Source organism: Dipodomys merriami, unplaced genomic scaffold, assembly GCF_024711535.1.
Source record: "Dipodomys merriami isolate MVZ:Mamm:240054 unplaced genomic scaffold, mDipMer1.0.p SCAF_112, whole genome shotgun sequence".
Lineage (NCBI taxonomy): Eukaryota > Metazoa > Chordata > Mammalia > Rodentia > Heteromyidae > Dipodomys > Dipodomys merriami.
The window spans coordinates 1,515,613-1,534,023 of NW_027202405.1; the positions used below are offsets into that span (position 1 = coordinate 1,515,613).

At 37.4% G+C, this 18,411-nt stretch overlaps 1 protein-coding gene across 1 annotated transcript in view; it reads right to left on the reverse strand.

Moving 5' to 3' along the window:
• Man1a1 (mannosidase alpha class 1A member 1) overlaps positions 1-18,411 on the reverse strand; it is a 164,298-nt gene that overhangs the window by 16,387 nt on the left and 129,500 nt on the right. The window contains exons 7-8 of the mRNA XM_070015342.1: positions 4,331-4,454; positions 2,372-2,465 (exon numbers count right to left, since the gene is read on the reverse strand). Of these exons, the coding sequence (XP_069871443.1) occupies positions 2,372-2,465; positions 4,331-4,454 (218 nt within the window). The remainder of the gene's footprint in view (positions 1-2,371; positions 2,466-4,330; positions 4,455-18,411) is intronic.

Here is an 18,411-nt window from a genome sequence, read left to right on the forward strand (position 1 = left end):
ATTACCTTGTACTTTGAGTGAATATTTTTTATGCATGATTTTGTAATAGCACATAGTGCTTATTTGGAAAACAGTTTTTTTGAGCTATGCAGATATTCCATTTCACTAAACAATATTTTAAAAAATCATGTTTGTTAATATCACCACACCAATCTCATCAGAAAACTAGTCAATTCAAGCTCATTTGGCATTTACAAGTTCTTTATAATTTTATTATTTTTTATAAAAATTACAATTTTATCATCTTGGGTACAAAAATTGTACTTTTTCTAGAAGTGACAGGTTCATCTTTGAAAACATGCCTACCAATTACCAAAGTCTGAATAACCAGTTTTATGTTAGTTGTTCTTTCAAGTAAAGATGGTAACCAATGAAACAATAATGACAATAATCTCAATAACAGCCAAGAATCAGTACTAATCAATTAATAACAATAGTGTTGCAATTTGTTCGCATTAGAGCTTTTCTTCCAGGCAGATATTTTTTCAAAATGTAGCAAAAGTGCATTTTGTATACTTTCATTTCATCACACAGAACATTACAGTGATATGTATTCAAGGGCTAACATTTGCTAGAATCAATAATCATTTTACCGGTTCATTAAGAACTTTCATCAATGAAAGTGGCAGAGTACAATGAATGTTAGTACAATCTGGTACCTGCCTTGCTTTTGACCGATACAGTTACACCCATCATGGCTCCTCAGTGAACAAGGCAGAATATTTCAAGATTATCCTAAACATATTTGACCTATGGATCCATGAAAGGTCTCAGTACTTCTAGTAATATGTGTAGACCACACTTAGGTCGCTGGCAAACTTCATGAGGGAAAAGTTTCAATAGCTTGGAATTCCATTGCTATTACCACACTATTTTAGCACACTCTTTTTTCTACTAAATTGTCTCTCTTTTTGAGAGAGAGAATTTTTTCTCTTTTGCTTGTTTCATGAGACTAGATCTAGCCACGTAGTTAGTCTAGGCTGGCCTGAACTCCCTGTGCAGCCATGCTGGCCTCAGATTCCCAATCCGATTGCTTCATTCTCCCAAGTGATTAGATTATAGATGTGCATCCTTGCACCTGGCTTTAATAAAATATTCTTTAAGGAAAGTACTTCTAATATAATAATAAGGCATAATAATTAATAATGTGATAATTTAATATGAGGCATAACCCAAACTAAAGTAAAATGTTAAGGCAGCACCAATACCCTAGCATAGCTAAACAAACCACTTAAGATTCTTCCCTTGCTTTCAACTACTACTTAATCTACCACTGTTTCTCAAAATAAGCTTATGAACATTTATTTCACCTACTCTGAATACTGGTTCTCGAAGTTGTCTGAAGTGAAGGCTTCTGGCATCCAAAGTTCTTGTATGATACTTAACTCATACACTAAAGTAAATGTACTGGCAAGAAATCTTTATCTGGGAGCCTGAAGCATTGTTTGTTTGCTTTTCTAACTTCCCAACTCCACACGGAAAGAAAGACAATGTTAGGAAGTAGGATGATACGGCTATGTTTTTGTGCAAGACCCTTCTCCTTAGCACAGAGGAGCACCTTTTCCATCTACTCACATGACTAACTCAGTACAGGCTGATGTCCCTCACCAACCTGACTAGATCTTTGTTTTCTTTTTTTTTTTTTTTTTTTTTTTGTCGGCCGTGGGGCTTGAACTCTGGGCCTGGGCGCTGTCCCTCAGCTCTTCAGCTCAAGGCGAGCGCTCTACCACTTGAGCTACAGCGCCACTTCCGGTTTTCTGGTGGTTTATTGGAGATAGGAGTCTCACGGTCTCTCCTGCCCGGGCTGGCTTTGAACCGCGATCCTCAGATCTCAGCCTCCTGAGTAGCTAGGATTACAGGCGTGAGCCACCAGCGCCCGGCTTAGATCTTTGTTTTCTGAGATGAGTCATTTCAGAAATACTTGTATATTATCACACTTAAACTTATACACTGAGCTGGGCACTGCTGGCTCATGCCTGTAATCCTAGCTATTCAAGAAGCTAAATCGAGAATTGCAGGCCAGAGAAGTCAAGTCTAGTCAAGTCTGTGAGACTCTTATCTCCAACAAAAAAGCCAGGAGTGAAGATGTGGCTCAAGTGGTAGAGTGCTAGCTTTGAGCAAAAAAAGCTCACGAACAGCACCCAGGCTCGGAGTTCAAGCCCCAGAACTGGCATATACATAAAAAAATTGTACAGTGAAATAACCTATCCATTTCCCTGGTAGCAAATCTGTTCTATGGCCAAAGGAACCAGTCCCCCCTTTTTTCTTTTTCTTTTAAACATTCCTCTACATAATCGGTGCTTCTTTTCTCTGCTACTAGCACAGTACTGTGATTACTAAGTGCTAAAGAAATGCTAATTTTTTGACTTACGTTGACCCCACTGTCCACTACTGGGGTTCAGATAGTTAGGGTAAAGGCCTTCTGGTTTTTCCAGTTTGTTTAATACTTTTCTAATATTCATTACCTACAAAATAAAAGAAATGTTAATATGAAATTCAAGAAAAGCCACATGCCATTCTTTAAAATATTTTTCACAATTTAGAAATGGACATAAATGATGTAAAGTTAGAACAATGAGAGCTTTCATCAACTTATTATAAAAATAATCACAGGAAATGAATATTTACACTTATGAGAAGAGACTCATGGGAACTCTTTCTGTTCCTCAGGCAGAAAGAATCTGTCATGTAAATACATGGCAGAATAGGGCCCACTTACAAACAAAGAGGCCTTAAAATGAAACCTACCTTGTCTAAATCTTGGTCTTAGATAGTTTTGTCAGCCTCCAGAACTGTGAGAAATACATTTCTATGGTTTAGGTCACTCAGGTTGTGCATACATAGTTTAGAATTTGACTTGACTGAGAGAACTAGTATCAGACAGGAAGTGAGGGGACAAACTGACCAGGTTAAGGTGGTCCTGAAAAGCGGATGTAATTGAAGAGAGTTTTAAAGATGTCAGAGAACAGTTCATGGAGGAATCTGGAGGGAGAATAACTTGAGCAGAGGAAGGAGTGAGTAGAAAAAGCTCCTGCTAAGAAAATGAGTTTGGTAAAGCCACAAATCAGTAGCAAGGAAAAGTGTGAAGTGGGGTCCAGGACACAGGCCTTGTAGCCCACAGTAAAGCTTGACTCTATCCTTAAAATCAGGGAAGACGTGTGAAGCTAGCTTCTACAGAGTCCAGGTGAGAGAAGATGGTGGGCCCTGGACCAGTGTGGCAGCCCAGGCAGTAAGATAGAATCAAAGGATTTCCTGATATATTAGACAAAGGCTTGACATCACTCTGTCTCAGTGACTTAGATCACTGTGCCTTGAGCCACTCTGTAGAAAGAAGTGAGACTTGTATTTGAAGCCTGGAACAAAACAGGTCTGGGGGTTGAGATTGAGGCATTTTAGTGGGGGTCTTGTCTATTAGAAATATTAGTGGATGTTAGATAAATGTTGGACAGTCTGAATTACAATTTCAGGGACAGGTTAATGGTTGGAGTTATCAATTTGGAGTTAATGGTATTGTGAAGATGTATGAAGCCAGTGGTATATGAAAAGACTGGAGGAGACAATGGGGGATACAAAAAGGAGGGACTAAGGTTTGCGTCCTAGGGCCTTCCAATATTTACAGGTTGCGTGTTGGTTCTAACCCAGGAGACTGAGAAGGAAGCATCCAAACCTCTAACAGGGAAGGAGGTAAACCAGGGGAGTTTTACATGCCTGCAACCTATCATAGAGCATTGTTTTCATGAAGGAACTGGCCAATCCTGTCCAATGCTGGCAGGGCAGGGGAGAAGAACGGAAGGAGGACAGATAAGCAGTTTTGGCAATATGTTCTCAGGTCACTGAGATACATGTGGCCAGAGTGAAGCCCAGATGGGTGAAGCTCAAGAGAACTGCAACTCTTTGGAGGAATTTTGCTGAAAAGGGAGAACTTTAAAATTGAATAAAAGCTAGGGTGGATATGAATGTATACAAATCTCAATGGGCTTGTTTACTGAAATGAGAAATCAATTCAACCTTCACCTCATATCATTATTGTATAGTAACGATACATGTAGTCTGTATAATATTATATATATTTTAGGTGAAGTTAATGGAATCATACAGATGAAGTGAAACTTAAGGCACAGAGATTCACATGGGAAAGCCAGGTCCTCCCACCCTGAGTTAGATGGTGTCATGGAAAGGTTGGGTTTGTGATTTCAGTAAAGGAAATGGGGAATGTTATAAAAGTACCTGAGGAGATATACAAACCTTGTTCTTTTTCATGTCCAGGATTATTAAAGTTCCCAGGGCAGAATATTGTTGCTCACAAGTGCTGTTTGCAAGAGAATCTCACCTTTTCAGCAAAGATGGGGTTTCCTGATAAGTGGCTCAAGTGCATAAACTCCAGATGCAGGGTTCCAAACTCTGCCAGAATACTGCTGCCTCCAGAGGCCCAGGGCCAGTTTCTCCCAATACCACTAACAAGAAGACAAGAAAGAGTCATGAGTCTGATAACATTCATTTTATATAGTAGAAGTAAAAGCTTTCCTTTCTAGTAGTAGCATCTCAGCTAACAGTTCACTTTTTTTAGCAGATCAACTCTCTTTTTTAAAAATTATCTTTAAGTAACAAGGAGTTGTCACTCAACGAAGTGGTTTATGCATATAGTATATCTTGATCAGTGTCACCCCTTTGATCATCCTCTCCCAGCCTTCCCACCCCACCCATCCCTTAATTTTCTTGATTTTGTAGGATATACACTGAATTTAATAGCTTACTCTTGCTAGTATATAACTAATCCTTGTTTTCTTGGCTATCAGTTTTAGTGCTGACTTAAGTTAGAAAGAAGTTGCTGTGTGCTTTATGTTCATTTACAGATAAATGTTTTGGAAGGTACAGTTGCTATAAAGGGCTGTACAACTACTCCATGTAGAAGATGAAACAAAATCAGACCAAAACATTCTCCTCACTGTCCAATCCAACACCGAGAACACTTTTAATTTCAGCCTGAGATTCTATGAAATGATAGACATTCACATTATATACAGTACAACATTTTACTGGGATACAAGATACATTTCAAGATTCATTAAATATATTGCTCTTTTCTATTTCTTCCCTCATTTTCTACACTTCATTTTTATGTTTATCTTCTCAATAGCATACCTGTTTTTCCTATCTTATTTAATCTACGCTCAAGGATACAAAAAATGACATTATATAGATATCAAACAGTCAAAGGCATAAGCTTCCAGTATTATTGTCTGATGGCTCATCTTGGAGAAATAATTTTTTAAAAGAGCTGGTCTTCCTAACAAGCGGGAGTCCCTGAGTCTAATCCCCAGCCATGCAACAAAACAAGACAAAAACCCCTGAGCTAGTCTTTATAAATATACACACAAATGTGCTAACATAAAATGACTCTTACGGTCACACACAAACTCTTGGCTACTTTATTTTTTGGGAATCATTTAAAAATACCAGTACATATATGGAAACTCATATACAAAATAATTATTCTCTTGATGAACAAATTCTCTGATACCTACAATACGCATTTTGGTTTCAGTTCAGATATGCATTTATTGTGTGAGAGTTACAATAAATACCTATGGCGTTGGGCTACAAGAATGATTATGATAATACATCATTATTTTCTCAAGATTTTAAAGTTCAGTGGGTAAGAATGATCTAAGCATAAGTAATTCCTATAGAACACAATGGCAAGATAAATGCTAGAAGAGTGCCACCAGCACCTAAAGCCAGGACACACTAACACTGTAGGATCATACAACACTTCTTCAAGGAGATACTGGAGTTTGACTGTTGAAGGATAGGAACTGTTGAGAGGACAGAGCAGGGAGAGAGAGAACCTAGCCATGGAGAGATTCCCAAGCAGCAGAAGGCAGATTCTGATACTAGTGAGTAGCGGGAAGGGAAGAGCTCAGGTAAGAAGGCTGTAGCGAAAGTTGAGCCCAGCGAGGTCAGTGGAACTCTTCCTTCCCTCTCTTTCCAAGGTAGATCCCACATAAATGCTGCCAACAAGGATCCTCTAAAATTCCTAGCCAACTTTCTTTGATGGGTAAACACTGTCAGTCCTGTCCTTTCCTCTGCCACCAGGCTATTGAAGAATGCCAAAGAACAGGAAAACCAGGGACAGCCAGTCCTAAAATCCTGGGCTCTTATTCTTTGTCCTTTTTTAAAGTAAAATTCAGATTTTGTGCTAAAAAATGAGAGCACACAGGAAAAAACAAGCCTACAAAGAACTGAAAAATCATATATCCATGTATAAAAGACAGGTCCTAAATTTTGGGTTCGGGAAATGAGAATCAGTTTTATTTTCATAGTTGGCACAGATAAAAACAACCTCGAGTCATCCTAATGAGATGAACAGGACTTTCAAATTTTATTCACATATGGAAATACACATAGTAATTGGCCATTAATTTCCCATGATGCATCCAATTTTTAATGCACGCATTCCATCACTGAGCAAAGTCAATAACCTATTAAGCAAAACTACGAACTTCTATGTTATGGAGAAGTATTAAAAACAAAAGTGCAACATACAACAGGACTGGGGAAAGAGGAGATGATGACTTCATCTTGGAGAAGGAAGAAAATAGGGCAGGCTGAGAAAAGTCCAGTCCATCTCCCAATTTTTAGGGACTTTTTTTTCAGTTTAGGAGACTGGCATATTTAGTGGCACACTCAGACGTGAAGGTTAAGGAATATAAATGTACTACATAAAATGCAAGCCAGGCATTGTGGCACATGCCTGGAATAACAGCTACTTAGGAGGGAGAGGCTAAACGATCACAAGTTGGAGCAAGGAGAGCAAGACACTGGCATAAAAACAATATAAAACTAAAATGATAGTAATAATAACACTAATGGAACTGAGGGTAAAAGAAGAACTTCCTGGGCTGGGTACACACACACACACACACACACACACACACACACACACACACACACACACACACACACACACACACACACACACATACACACACACACACACACACACACACACACACCACGAAGATAGCATAATGAAATCCATTATGCTGTGGGTGGATAATGGGGGCCTGAACTTGGCCAAAGTCTACTGTACACATCCATGGAATTATCAATGAAAGCCTTTTGTTACAACTGATGTATGCTAATAGAAACTTCAGAATCTCACCAAGCAGTGCACACAGAATATACATTTTATTGTTTATAAACTGTATCTGGATGAAGATTTTACAAACTTTAAATTACCAAAAAAAAAAATTATTATTCTTTTTGGTCAGTCCTGGGGCCTGAACTCTGGGCCTGGGCGCTGTCCCTCAGCTCTTACCCTCAGCACTCTACCACTTGAGCCACAGCGCCACTTCTGGCTTTTTTTGCTTATGTGGTGCTGAGGAATCGAACCCAGGGCCTCATGCATGCAAGGCAAGCACTCCACCAATGATCCACCTTCCCAGCCCCCCAATGTTTTTTAAAGTGCTAGGGTGTACCTCAAGTTGGAGAGCACTTGACTAGCAAGTACAAAGCTTCACTAGTGTATAAACAACAAGAAAAAAAAACTTAAGTCAAATTTACATTCATGTACTTCCTGATGTTTACGTAGTGAAGAAAAAGAAAACTAGAGACAGTGAACATTTTTAACGTTAGAAAATTAAGAAATGAAAGCTATATATTCTTGCTTCCTTTCTTATGTGCTTCATATCAGAAGAATAGTGTTATTTTCTTTCACTGTTTTAATTATATGAGGACCACAAACATGAAAAGCACACTTCATGCTCACAGACAATAGGCTGGGATTAAATACATGGTGACACTTTTCTGCAAGGATGGCTTTGGTTACCATCTAACTTACATTCTGACTTTGACCTACAGAATTAATGTATTTCTGTAAAATTATTTATAAGACATATGGTTGTACTGGATCTTAAATATGGCCTAAAGTGGCTCAACAAATCAGGGCACCCCTCCAGGTAGATATTACATAAGGTCACTTATACCCTCATAGGCAAAGCTACAGAGACACTCAGATAAGACTTGTAGAGAACATGGATATGCATGACAGATCATGACAGCTATGACAATGTGTGTCAGGGAAATGACTATCTCCAGGCAGGAAGGCAGAGTCAAAAATCAACTTGGGTCTTGTCTCACACAAAGAACTAGATTCACAGAATTATTTACTTTTTCTTTCCCCTTTGTGACAAATGTTATTTTCTGGACATTACTGTGGTATGCATTTGTACAACTCCTTCAGGCAGTGGTCCATGAATAAAAAGGGATATAAATAAAATAGCGTAATTTTCTCTCTTATTTTATTATAATGAAATTTAACAATATAGAAACGTCACATGACCATGGTGGGTCAGGTTTGATATATACCCTGTAATATGAGACACTTTAAATACATGAAGCTATGGTTACAATTCAGACTTCCAATGTACAAGCACTTGGAAATAGGTACATCCTTCACCAAGCTAGGTTGGGAATATGAGGTCCAACAGTGTAGCAGCATGGTGTCTAAGGTATTTTTGTCTCTAAATTCTGTCCATTGGAGAAGCTACATATTTGTAAAGCTCAAACATGATTTAGATGGTGGGCATTTGGTGTTAGAATGGTAGGTCTATGACCAAGAATAAAATGAGTCCAGAGATGGTTTGGCTGTTTGGCCTAGGATAAAGGGTATCCTGGGCATTGCATTACCAAGAGCCAGACAAATGCCAAAATGACTCATCTCTGGAAGTTAAAATGTCTTTAACTTTGTTTCCATCATTGCAGTATTTTAAAAGGCACTGTGGTATTCTTTAATTGGTCTATTTAATAAAGACTAATATTCTGTGAAACTATTTTGAAGACAAAATAATACTCTGTATCCAGACAGTATGAGATCTATCAGATGAGAGGATAGGATATTTAAATGTTTTAAACATTGTTATAAGCCAGAATGAGGAGTGGGAGCAAAGAAATGTATACCCCAAAATCAATTAGCACGATCTAGGTAGCTGCCAAGTGTGCCTTAAAGAATCCCAGAACAGATGATTGTTGTATTATTCCAACTTTGTTTCCACCACTGTCCTTAGTTCTTCCTTTTAAGCAAAAATACTATTTAGTATACATGCTTTACTTAGCTTAAAATTTCAGTATTTGACAAAAGTAACCACTTTTAGCTCTTGCAACTAGAAATATTTAAAAGAATGGGGTCATTAAGATTCTTTTGAAAATGTAGAATGATGTTTTTGTTTCTTTCCAAATTATAATTTGAATGTAGTTTGTTAGCACTGTGATATGTCTCTTTATCCCATTGTAGTCAAAAGCAAGAAAGTATAATTATTTATTGACCACATAGCTCTGATAAGCTTTATATGCTTTTCCCTCTGTCTCCTGGGAACAGTTAATGGAACTAAAGGAAGGAACTACAGCACTAATGGTGCCATTCCATTCACATCTGAATCCCAGGGGAGAGCTGCTAACTCCTTTCCTAGAGCCTTTAATGATTCAAGTAGCAGGAGGATTGTTCTGGATTGATGGTGCACTCTATCAAAATAATCTTGAATCGAGATAACTAAAGAGTCATATGTTATAGTGATTACCTAGGTAAAATTTGGATCATATATTTGGAAACCTAACATAATCAAGTGCAACAAATAAAAAATTTATAAGTCAGAAACAATTTTAAAAGTTGCCACTGGGTATCTAAACAAAGCATTAAATACTTTTGCAGTCTTGATTAGCTACGACTTTTAATTTGCTTGCTAGTCCATACAACATGGAAAATAATTTTCATTGAAGTATCAAGAATAATTTCTTTTTTTTTGACGATTTTTGCCTGAGTAATTTCTGATTAGCTCATCAGTGAACACACTCTCTGCAAGTTCGCAGTCCCCAAAATAGTTTACTCCTCGGGATGATGGATTTATTAATTTTTGGAAAAAAACCAGCCTCCATATTCTACATTTGAATTGTAAAGCCTTTTAATTGTAAAGCCTTGCTCATATACAAAATGGGATAGCGCACAGGGATATTTTATTCAAAAGAGGAAATGATCTGATATTATTCTTTTTAGAGGTTAGCACAAAGTGGAAAAGAATAATTAGAGGGGGGGCTGGGAAGGTGGCTCAGTGGTAGAGCGCTTGCCTTGCATGCATGAGGCCCTTGGTTCGATTCCTCAGCACCACATAAGCAAAAAAGAAAAAAGCCAGAAGTGACGCTGTGGCTCAAGTGGTAGAGTGCTAGCCTTGAGTGAAGAGCTGAGGGACAGCGCTCAGGCTCAGAGTTCAGTCCCCATGACCGACAAAAAAAAGAAAAAAAAAGAAATTTCATGAATGTTTCATTTAGCTGTATTCCCAAAGCTAACTGATTTTTGAAGTGAAGTAATTCCAGCCTCACTTACAAATGTCTTCTTCCTAAAAAGGCACTGAGAGTGTGGAGCTGTCAAGTTCACAGTCTAAAAGAACTCATTCAGAATTGGACAAACAATACTAGGGGACTGTCATAACATACTACTGGAGCTCATGCCTCCAATAGCCAACTTAGGCAGACCTTTTCCTCAGGGAAAAGGTGGCTAATATAGGGTGTCCATCGACTGACAACTCATAATCTACAGCCACTGCCTCTAAGCAGCGAGTAGTTGGTTAAATTATCAAAGAATTTTAATAATTAAACTTTTAAACCAATTACTGAATAATGCTTAAAATTAGCCATATATTGTACAATCTCAGCATGGACAGTTATTTTAGACAGTTGAAACTGAACACTTACTATTTTAGGTTAGTCTTAATTCTATTGTCTTTGCACTTGGCTTTCTCTGGAATTGTGGGGGAAGCAGAGGGTTTGTTACAAAAACAGAAAATAACATTCTCTAAGTGTATTCCTAATGTCTGTGGGGTCCCAACATGTCATAATCATCTTCTCCCTACAACTGTTATAAACTAACTAGATACAATGAAGCAGTTACTGAAGAAAACTGTCATATCTTACCACAAAGTTCACGAAACCCCACCAAAAAATCTAGCCCAACTGAGGAAAATGCATTTTGGTGCATTTAGGTATGTGTGTCTGCATTTACACTTACTTCATTTACCTAAGGAAAAAAAGGATATTCCACACATTGATTTACATATACATTGCATTTTCTATATGAATCAATCTACACCATAACCACTGTTGAGTGCATAGTATCAGTCTGAATATGTTCTGATTTATTAAAAAACAGCCTACTGAAAAAATGACATTAATTTGTCCACTTCTCCAACCAGTTCAGTGGTGTGTATAGTTTTCTTTGTAAAGCTCATTTTCTGAAAAAATGTCTACATAGCTTCCAGTTGGAAGATGGTAAAGTTTAATTGTCTAAACTGAAGATTTGGGAATGGGTGTTAGAGGTAATAAGTGCCCACTGTTTAGGGAGTTACAACATGACCCTCTGATGGCCTGCCATATAGGGTTTCTAGAACTCTTGGGATGCGTTAAACCTATTTTTGGTAGGTTACCACATCAAGTCTTTCAAAACTGGAGAGGGGTAATTTCATCCATATATTCCCATCTAGACAAATAAACCTAGATTAATAAACCTCAAGGTGGAATAGAAAGAGTGTAGTCCAACTTCAGATATGGTAACCTACTAATTCAATTTTCTAGAAATCTTCTTAAAATTCCCTCTTACTGTGATTTTTGAGACCAACAATCCATTATTCTAGGAGTGTAATGCATAATACATGCTAACATAGTAATGAATACATCACTACGTCGATGACATGTGCTATGCTTGTTTATCACTGTGTCTGTCTTTCATTCTATGGGTCTGTGGATCACAAACTATATGAAATCAGTACAGACTCTAGGCTTCTCACCTTTGCCAAATTCTCTTCCATGGTCCTTTGCTGGAATCCAAGTAACCAGAACTGCTTATTCTACTTGCTTTACGCACTAGTACAATCAACCCCAGTGTTTACAACACTACCAAGGAACAGAGGTGCCCAATCCATGCTTAACTTAATTCAATTAATACACAAAAACAAGAGTTGTGTCGATGGCTCAGAGTCTACACTTACTTTTAAATACTATGATCCCACATCTACATTACATGCAGGTAACCTCTGACAGCTGACTTAAGAAAAATACTCTTCAGGATGATATTTTGGATTACTGTCACATACTTGAAATGGTCTGAAGTTGTGATCTGTTATTGCTAAGGTACAATAAATGAGTAAAGTAAGAATAAGATGGTAAATTCTTTTTTAATACATTTTTTATTGTATAAGGTGGTAAATTCTTCTGTAGTTTAAATTTTATTCAAATAAAATGACTTTAATTTTGAATTCATGTTCTTCTGATTTTTGTGATAAACTTTACCTTTTTTCTTTGAATGAAATAATGATGGTAGTTTTTTGTTTTTCTTATATAGTCAATGAAACAAAATCCCTGGCCCCTAAAACTTGTCTGTTGCTAATAATTGGATAACTTTTTGTAATGATATATTTCAAAATTATAGTTATTAATGTATATTAATTGTACAAACTAATGGGCTGCATTGTGAGATTCTCATATACACATACATTATGCTTTGATCACGTCTGGGCTCCCTTCTAGTAATTAGGAAACTCCATGACCTACTCCATGAAAGTTAAAGGTCTGGCATCATTCATCTTAGAGCTGCTGAAGCTATGGACCAACTGAAAAGTTTACTATCCATTATGCCCAAACTTATGATCTTTGAGATTAGTTCTGAGGAATATCAGGACACTTTTAAATTATTCTGTTCAGCAGGTTAAAAGATAAAACACTTTGGGGATGTACCATGACAAACTCAGCAAGACTGAGCTAGTCTGTCATCTCTAATGGACTGTTACGTGCCAGTTACTATGTTATACAAACATCAGACACTATAGGAAACATACTCACATATTTTTAAGGTCAAAGTGGGCCGTCTATAAAATCTGGAGGTAGAGAATATGAAATGCAGTTCAATTAAGTTTTTGTCCCCACAGCTGAGTGGATAACAAACTATTTTTAGTGAACCATTCCTTCCCTTCCTATGGGCACTCTTCAGCTAAGAAATCAAATGGGTTCTAAATTCTTTTGTCTTGTATTTTAGTTTATCTGATTTGGGGAGGGAAAGTGAAAGGGACAAAGTATGAACTAAATCAGCAGTTATACTCACTAGACACTACCTAGGAAATGAACTACCCAACTTGGAGGAAGGGGAGGAGAGTTTTGAGGGAATAAACTGGGAGACAATGAGGGTAGGGCTGACACTGTTCAAAAAGAAATCTCAATAGTCGACTTATGTATCACCTTCACAATAAAAATTTTACAAATGAATTTGTATAACATAAAGTGAACTGCTTTATAATGCACACTAATATCCAGTTAGCAGATTCTTAGAGAAGGACTTTTCTAAACATTAAACCACACACCCAAATTAATAAACTCAGAGATGAGAATGGAAACATCACCACGGAAACAACCAAGATTCAGAACATTATAAGGGACTACTTCTCAAAACTTTATGCTAATAAGTTTGAGAACTTGACAGAAATGGACCTTTTCGTAGCAAATATTGACATGCCAAAACTAAACCAAGATGAGTTAAACTAGCTTAACAGGCCCATATCAATCATTGAAATAGAAACAGCAATAAGAGACCTCCCAGCTAAGAAAAGTCCAGGACCAGATGATTTTACAGCGGACTTTTACAAGGCCTTCACAGCAGAGCTCACACCAATACTCCTCCAACTCTTCAATGAAATTGAAAGAGAAAGTTCACTACCGAACACTATCTATGAAGCCATCATAACCCTCATCCCAAAACCAGGCAGGGACTCATCAAAGAAAGAGAACTATAGACCCATTTCTTTGATGAACATTGATGCAAAACTTCTCAACAAAATTTTGGCCAATCGACTTCAACAATTCATCCAAAAAAATCATACGGCACAATCAATAAGGATTCATTTCAGTGATGCAAAGCTGGTTCAATATATGCAAATCAATTAATATTATTCATCACATCAACAGGAGCAAGAATAAGAACCACATGGTTATCTCAATAGATGCAGAAAAAGCATTCGACAAGATCCAACACCCCTTCATGATGAAGGTTTTGGAAAAATTAGGAATACATGGAACATTCCTCAATACAATAAAGGCTGTATATGACAAACCTACAGCCAGCATTATACTTAATGGTGAAAAACTAAAGCCATTTCCTCTTCACTCAGGAACAAGACAAGGATGTCCACTCTCTCCACTTCTCTTCAATCTAGTATTAGATTGCCTAGCTACAGCAATAAGACAAGATGCAGACATAAAGGGGATCCAAATAGGGAAAGAAGAAATAAAACTCTCCCTCTTTGCAGACGACATGATCTTGTATTTAAAGAATCCCATAGACTCCATTCCCAAATTACTCAAGCTGATTCAAAACTTTGGCAAAGTAGCAGGGTATAAAATTAACCCCCCAAAATCAATGGCTTTTCTATATGCCAACAATGAGAAAAGTGTGGCTGAAATTAGGAAAGCAACTCCATTTGTAATAGCCCCACAAAAAATAAAATACCTAGGAATTAACCAAAGAAGTGAAGGACCTCTATGATGAAAACTTTAAAATCTTGAAAAAGGAAATCAACACAGAACTTAAAAAATGGCAAAACCTCCCATGCTCCTGGATTGGAAAGATTAACATCGTGAAAATGGCAATACTTCCCAAGGCTATCTACAAATTCAACGTGATACCTATCAAAATTCCAACCTCATTCTTCAAGGAAATAGAAGAGGCAATCCAAAAATTCATATGGAACAATAAAAGACCCCAAATAGCAAAAACGCTCTTCAATGGAAAGAACACTGCTGGAGGAATATCAATACCAAATTTCAAACTCTACTATAAAGCCATGGTAATCAAAACAGCTTGGTATTGGCATAAGAACAGAACTCAGGACCAATGGAATAGAATTGAAAACCCAGAAATGAACCTACAGACCTATAGCCATCTAATCTTCGATAAGGGAGCTAAAACAATAGAATGGAAGAAAGACAGTAAATGGTGCTGGCAAAATTGGTTAACTACTTGTAGAAAACTAAAGCTAGATCCTTATATATCACCCTGCACCAGAATCAACTCCAAATGGATCAAAGACCTTGAACTCAAAGCAGACACTCTGAAAACATTACAGGATGGAACAGGAGAAACCCTAGGTCTCCTTGGCTCAGGCCGAAATTTTCTGAATAGAGACCCGGAAACACAACAAATCAAAGAAAGGTTGACAAATGGGATTGCATGTAGTTGCAGCGCTTCTGCATGGCAAAGGACATAGATAGCAAGATCAATAGAAAGCCCACGGATTGGGAGAAGATCTTCACTAGCCATACAACGGACAAGGGTCTCATATCTAAAATATACTTGGAACTCAAAAAATTAAATCCCCCAACAACAAATCCTCAAAGAAACAACTGCCCAATAAATAAGTGCGCTAAAGACTTAAAGAGAAACTTTTCTGAAGAAGAAAGAAGGATGGCCAATAAACACATGAAGAAATGTTCAACATCCCTAGCCATAAAAGAAATGCAAATCAAAACAACATTGCGATACTACCTCACTCCAGTTAGAATGGCAAAAATCAAGAACTCTAACAACAACAGATGCTGGAGGGGATATGGACAGAAGGGAACCTTACTTCATTGTTGGTGGGAATGTAAACTTGTTCAACCACTTTGGAAAGCAGTATGGAGGTTCCTCAAAAGACTTCACATAGAGCTCCCGTATGACCCAGCAATCCCACTTTTGGGCATTTACCCAAATGTTTACAAACAAGACCAGACTAAAGCTACCAGCACAACTATGTTTGTTGCAGCACTATTTACCATAGCTAAGATATGGAACCAACCCAGATGCCCCTCAGTAGATGAATGCATCAAGAAAATGTGGTATATATACACAATGGAATTCTCTGCCTCCATCAGAAAGAATGACATTGTCCCATTTGTTAGGAAATGGAAAAACTTGGAAAAAATTATATTAAGTGAAGTAAGCCAGGCCCAAAGAAACATAGGTCCCATGGTTTCCCTTATTTGCAATATCTAGTATATGTATGAGTCAAGCGGAAAAGGACAGATAATGTGATGTTAGGAAAATGAACCCTTATATATGTATTTTAACGTTTTTTTTCTTTCATGCATGTGTTTCTAACACATTTATAAGATTATTTCTTTGTTGCTTTGTATGTCCCTCCCCCACAGTATAACCCCTGCTTTCACTATATCTGATGTCAGTATAACTTGTGGAGGAGATGGGGAAAAACAAATCGTTTAAGGATACAGGTGGACCTGTTGCAACAATGAGAAGTACAAGTTGTCATGTGGAAAACGAGCTTTACAAAGTCGGTGCGGGGGATGGGGGGTGGGGGAGGGGGGGAGGATGGGGGGGAGGCTGGTTAGGTATGTGAAGGGTAAACAAAGGAGGAGGCTGCAATGCTTGGTAAGAAATGTATGCATTATCCTGCCCATGTAATTGTAACCCCTCTGTACAATATGTTCACAAATAAAATAAAATTAAAAAAAATTAAACCACTTGGGAATAATTAAAAATATTCTTTGATAAATTATTTACCAGTACATTTCTGAATGGACAATAAATTGTATCTAAGGCAAGATCTGTAAACTGAGTGCTAAATTAAAGAATCTATAGTGACAAAATGTAAATACTGTAATTGCTATTCAAATTCCCAAGTGATTATAAGTTAATCACAAGAAAGCTCAAGAAGCAGATGATGTTTAGATAATCAGGGCCAATAATTAGAGTGCTCTTTTAAAGATGCATTATGTAAACTTAGATACTTCTTTTAGCATCTAACATAAATCCTACCAACCAAAAGAAATAGGATAGTTAATTATACCACCTTGTAATTTAGTATGGTAGTTTTCCTTAGACTTGAACTTTTATGTAGGAAGCAACACATAGTTAAGCCATGTACACATGGCTTGCAGTAAAAAGATACTGGGAAGAAAGCTACCATGATACTTCATTTTCTTGTTCTGCTTTCTGCCCATAGCTATGGTTTGGAGGCTGTTGAACTTTTTTTTTTTTTTTTGGCTGCTACTGGGTCTTGAATTCTGGATCTCAGTGATGTCTCTGAGCTTCTTTTGCTCAAGGATAGTGCTCTAGAAGCAACAGTGCTGTGACTTTTTCTATGTAGTTATTGGAGATAAGAGTCTTATAGAACTTTCCTGCCCAGGCTGGCTTTGAACCAATCTCAGATCTCAGTCTCCTGAGTAGTTAGGATTACAGGCATGAGCCACTGGCACCCAATATGTTACATAATTTTAAAAGCAGAAGATTAGACACAAATTTGATAACAAAATGAAGAGGAAAGAGGAAAAAGTCAATTATAAAGACAGGTATTCCCAATTGTCTAAATAGGGATACAGGTAGACCCACTGCAACAATGAGATGTGCAAGACAGACATTATGTCTGAAAATGAACTTTACAACTTTGGCGCGGGGAGTGGGGGCGGGGAGAGGATTGGGGAGGATGGGGTGGGGGAGATGGGAAGGGATGGTAAGGGGAAACAAAGGAGGAGGCAACAATGCTTGATAAGAAATGTACTCATTATTTTGCTCATGTAATTGTAACCCCTCTGTATGGTATTTTCACAACAACAGAAAAATAAAGACAGGTATTCTCAATAGAACATGAACTACCAAAATGAACTCAATGAATGCTCTGTTTGGCCCTCAGCATTATCCTTATAGGAAATCCAGTCACTGCTATAGGATAATCTGTATATCAACAGCTACTGCCATGTTGTGATGTCTGCAATGTTTAACTTTTCATGCTCAGCTTTCTTTCCTAACTAGAAAATTAGCAGGGAGTGAATGCTATTTCTTTACTAATACCTCTTCTCCAAATCAAGATTTACATAATTTGATAACTGCTGAAATTACATGTGACAGCAGTTAATCATTTCTAACATATTACAATAATCTTTAATAGTTTCTATTAAATTCATGAACTACTCTAAGTAAGGTTTATTACTCATAGTTAAATATTTCATGCGAATTGACAACTTACATGTTTGCACATTTTTAATGATTAGATTCTCTATATTATTAGAAAAAGACTCAAAATATAATTAAATTCCAATAACTTGTACATGGTAAGAATAATCAAGATGCGTAGCCTAGGTGCTTAAACTTTTTTTTTTGGTCATGGAGCTTGAACTCTGAATCTGGGTGCTTTCCCTCAGCTCTTCAGCTCAAGGCAAGTGCTCTACCACTTAAGCCACAGTGCCACTTCCAGTTTTCTGGTGGTTAATAAGAGTCTCATAGACTTTTCTGCCCGGAGTGGCTCTGAACTGAGATCCTCAGATCTCAGTCTCCTGAGTAGCTAGGATTACAGGTGTGAATCACTGGCACTTTGCATGCTTGAA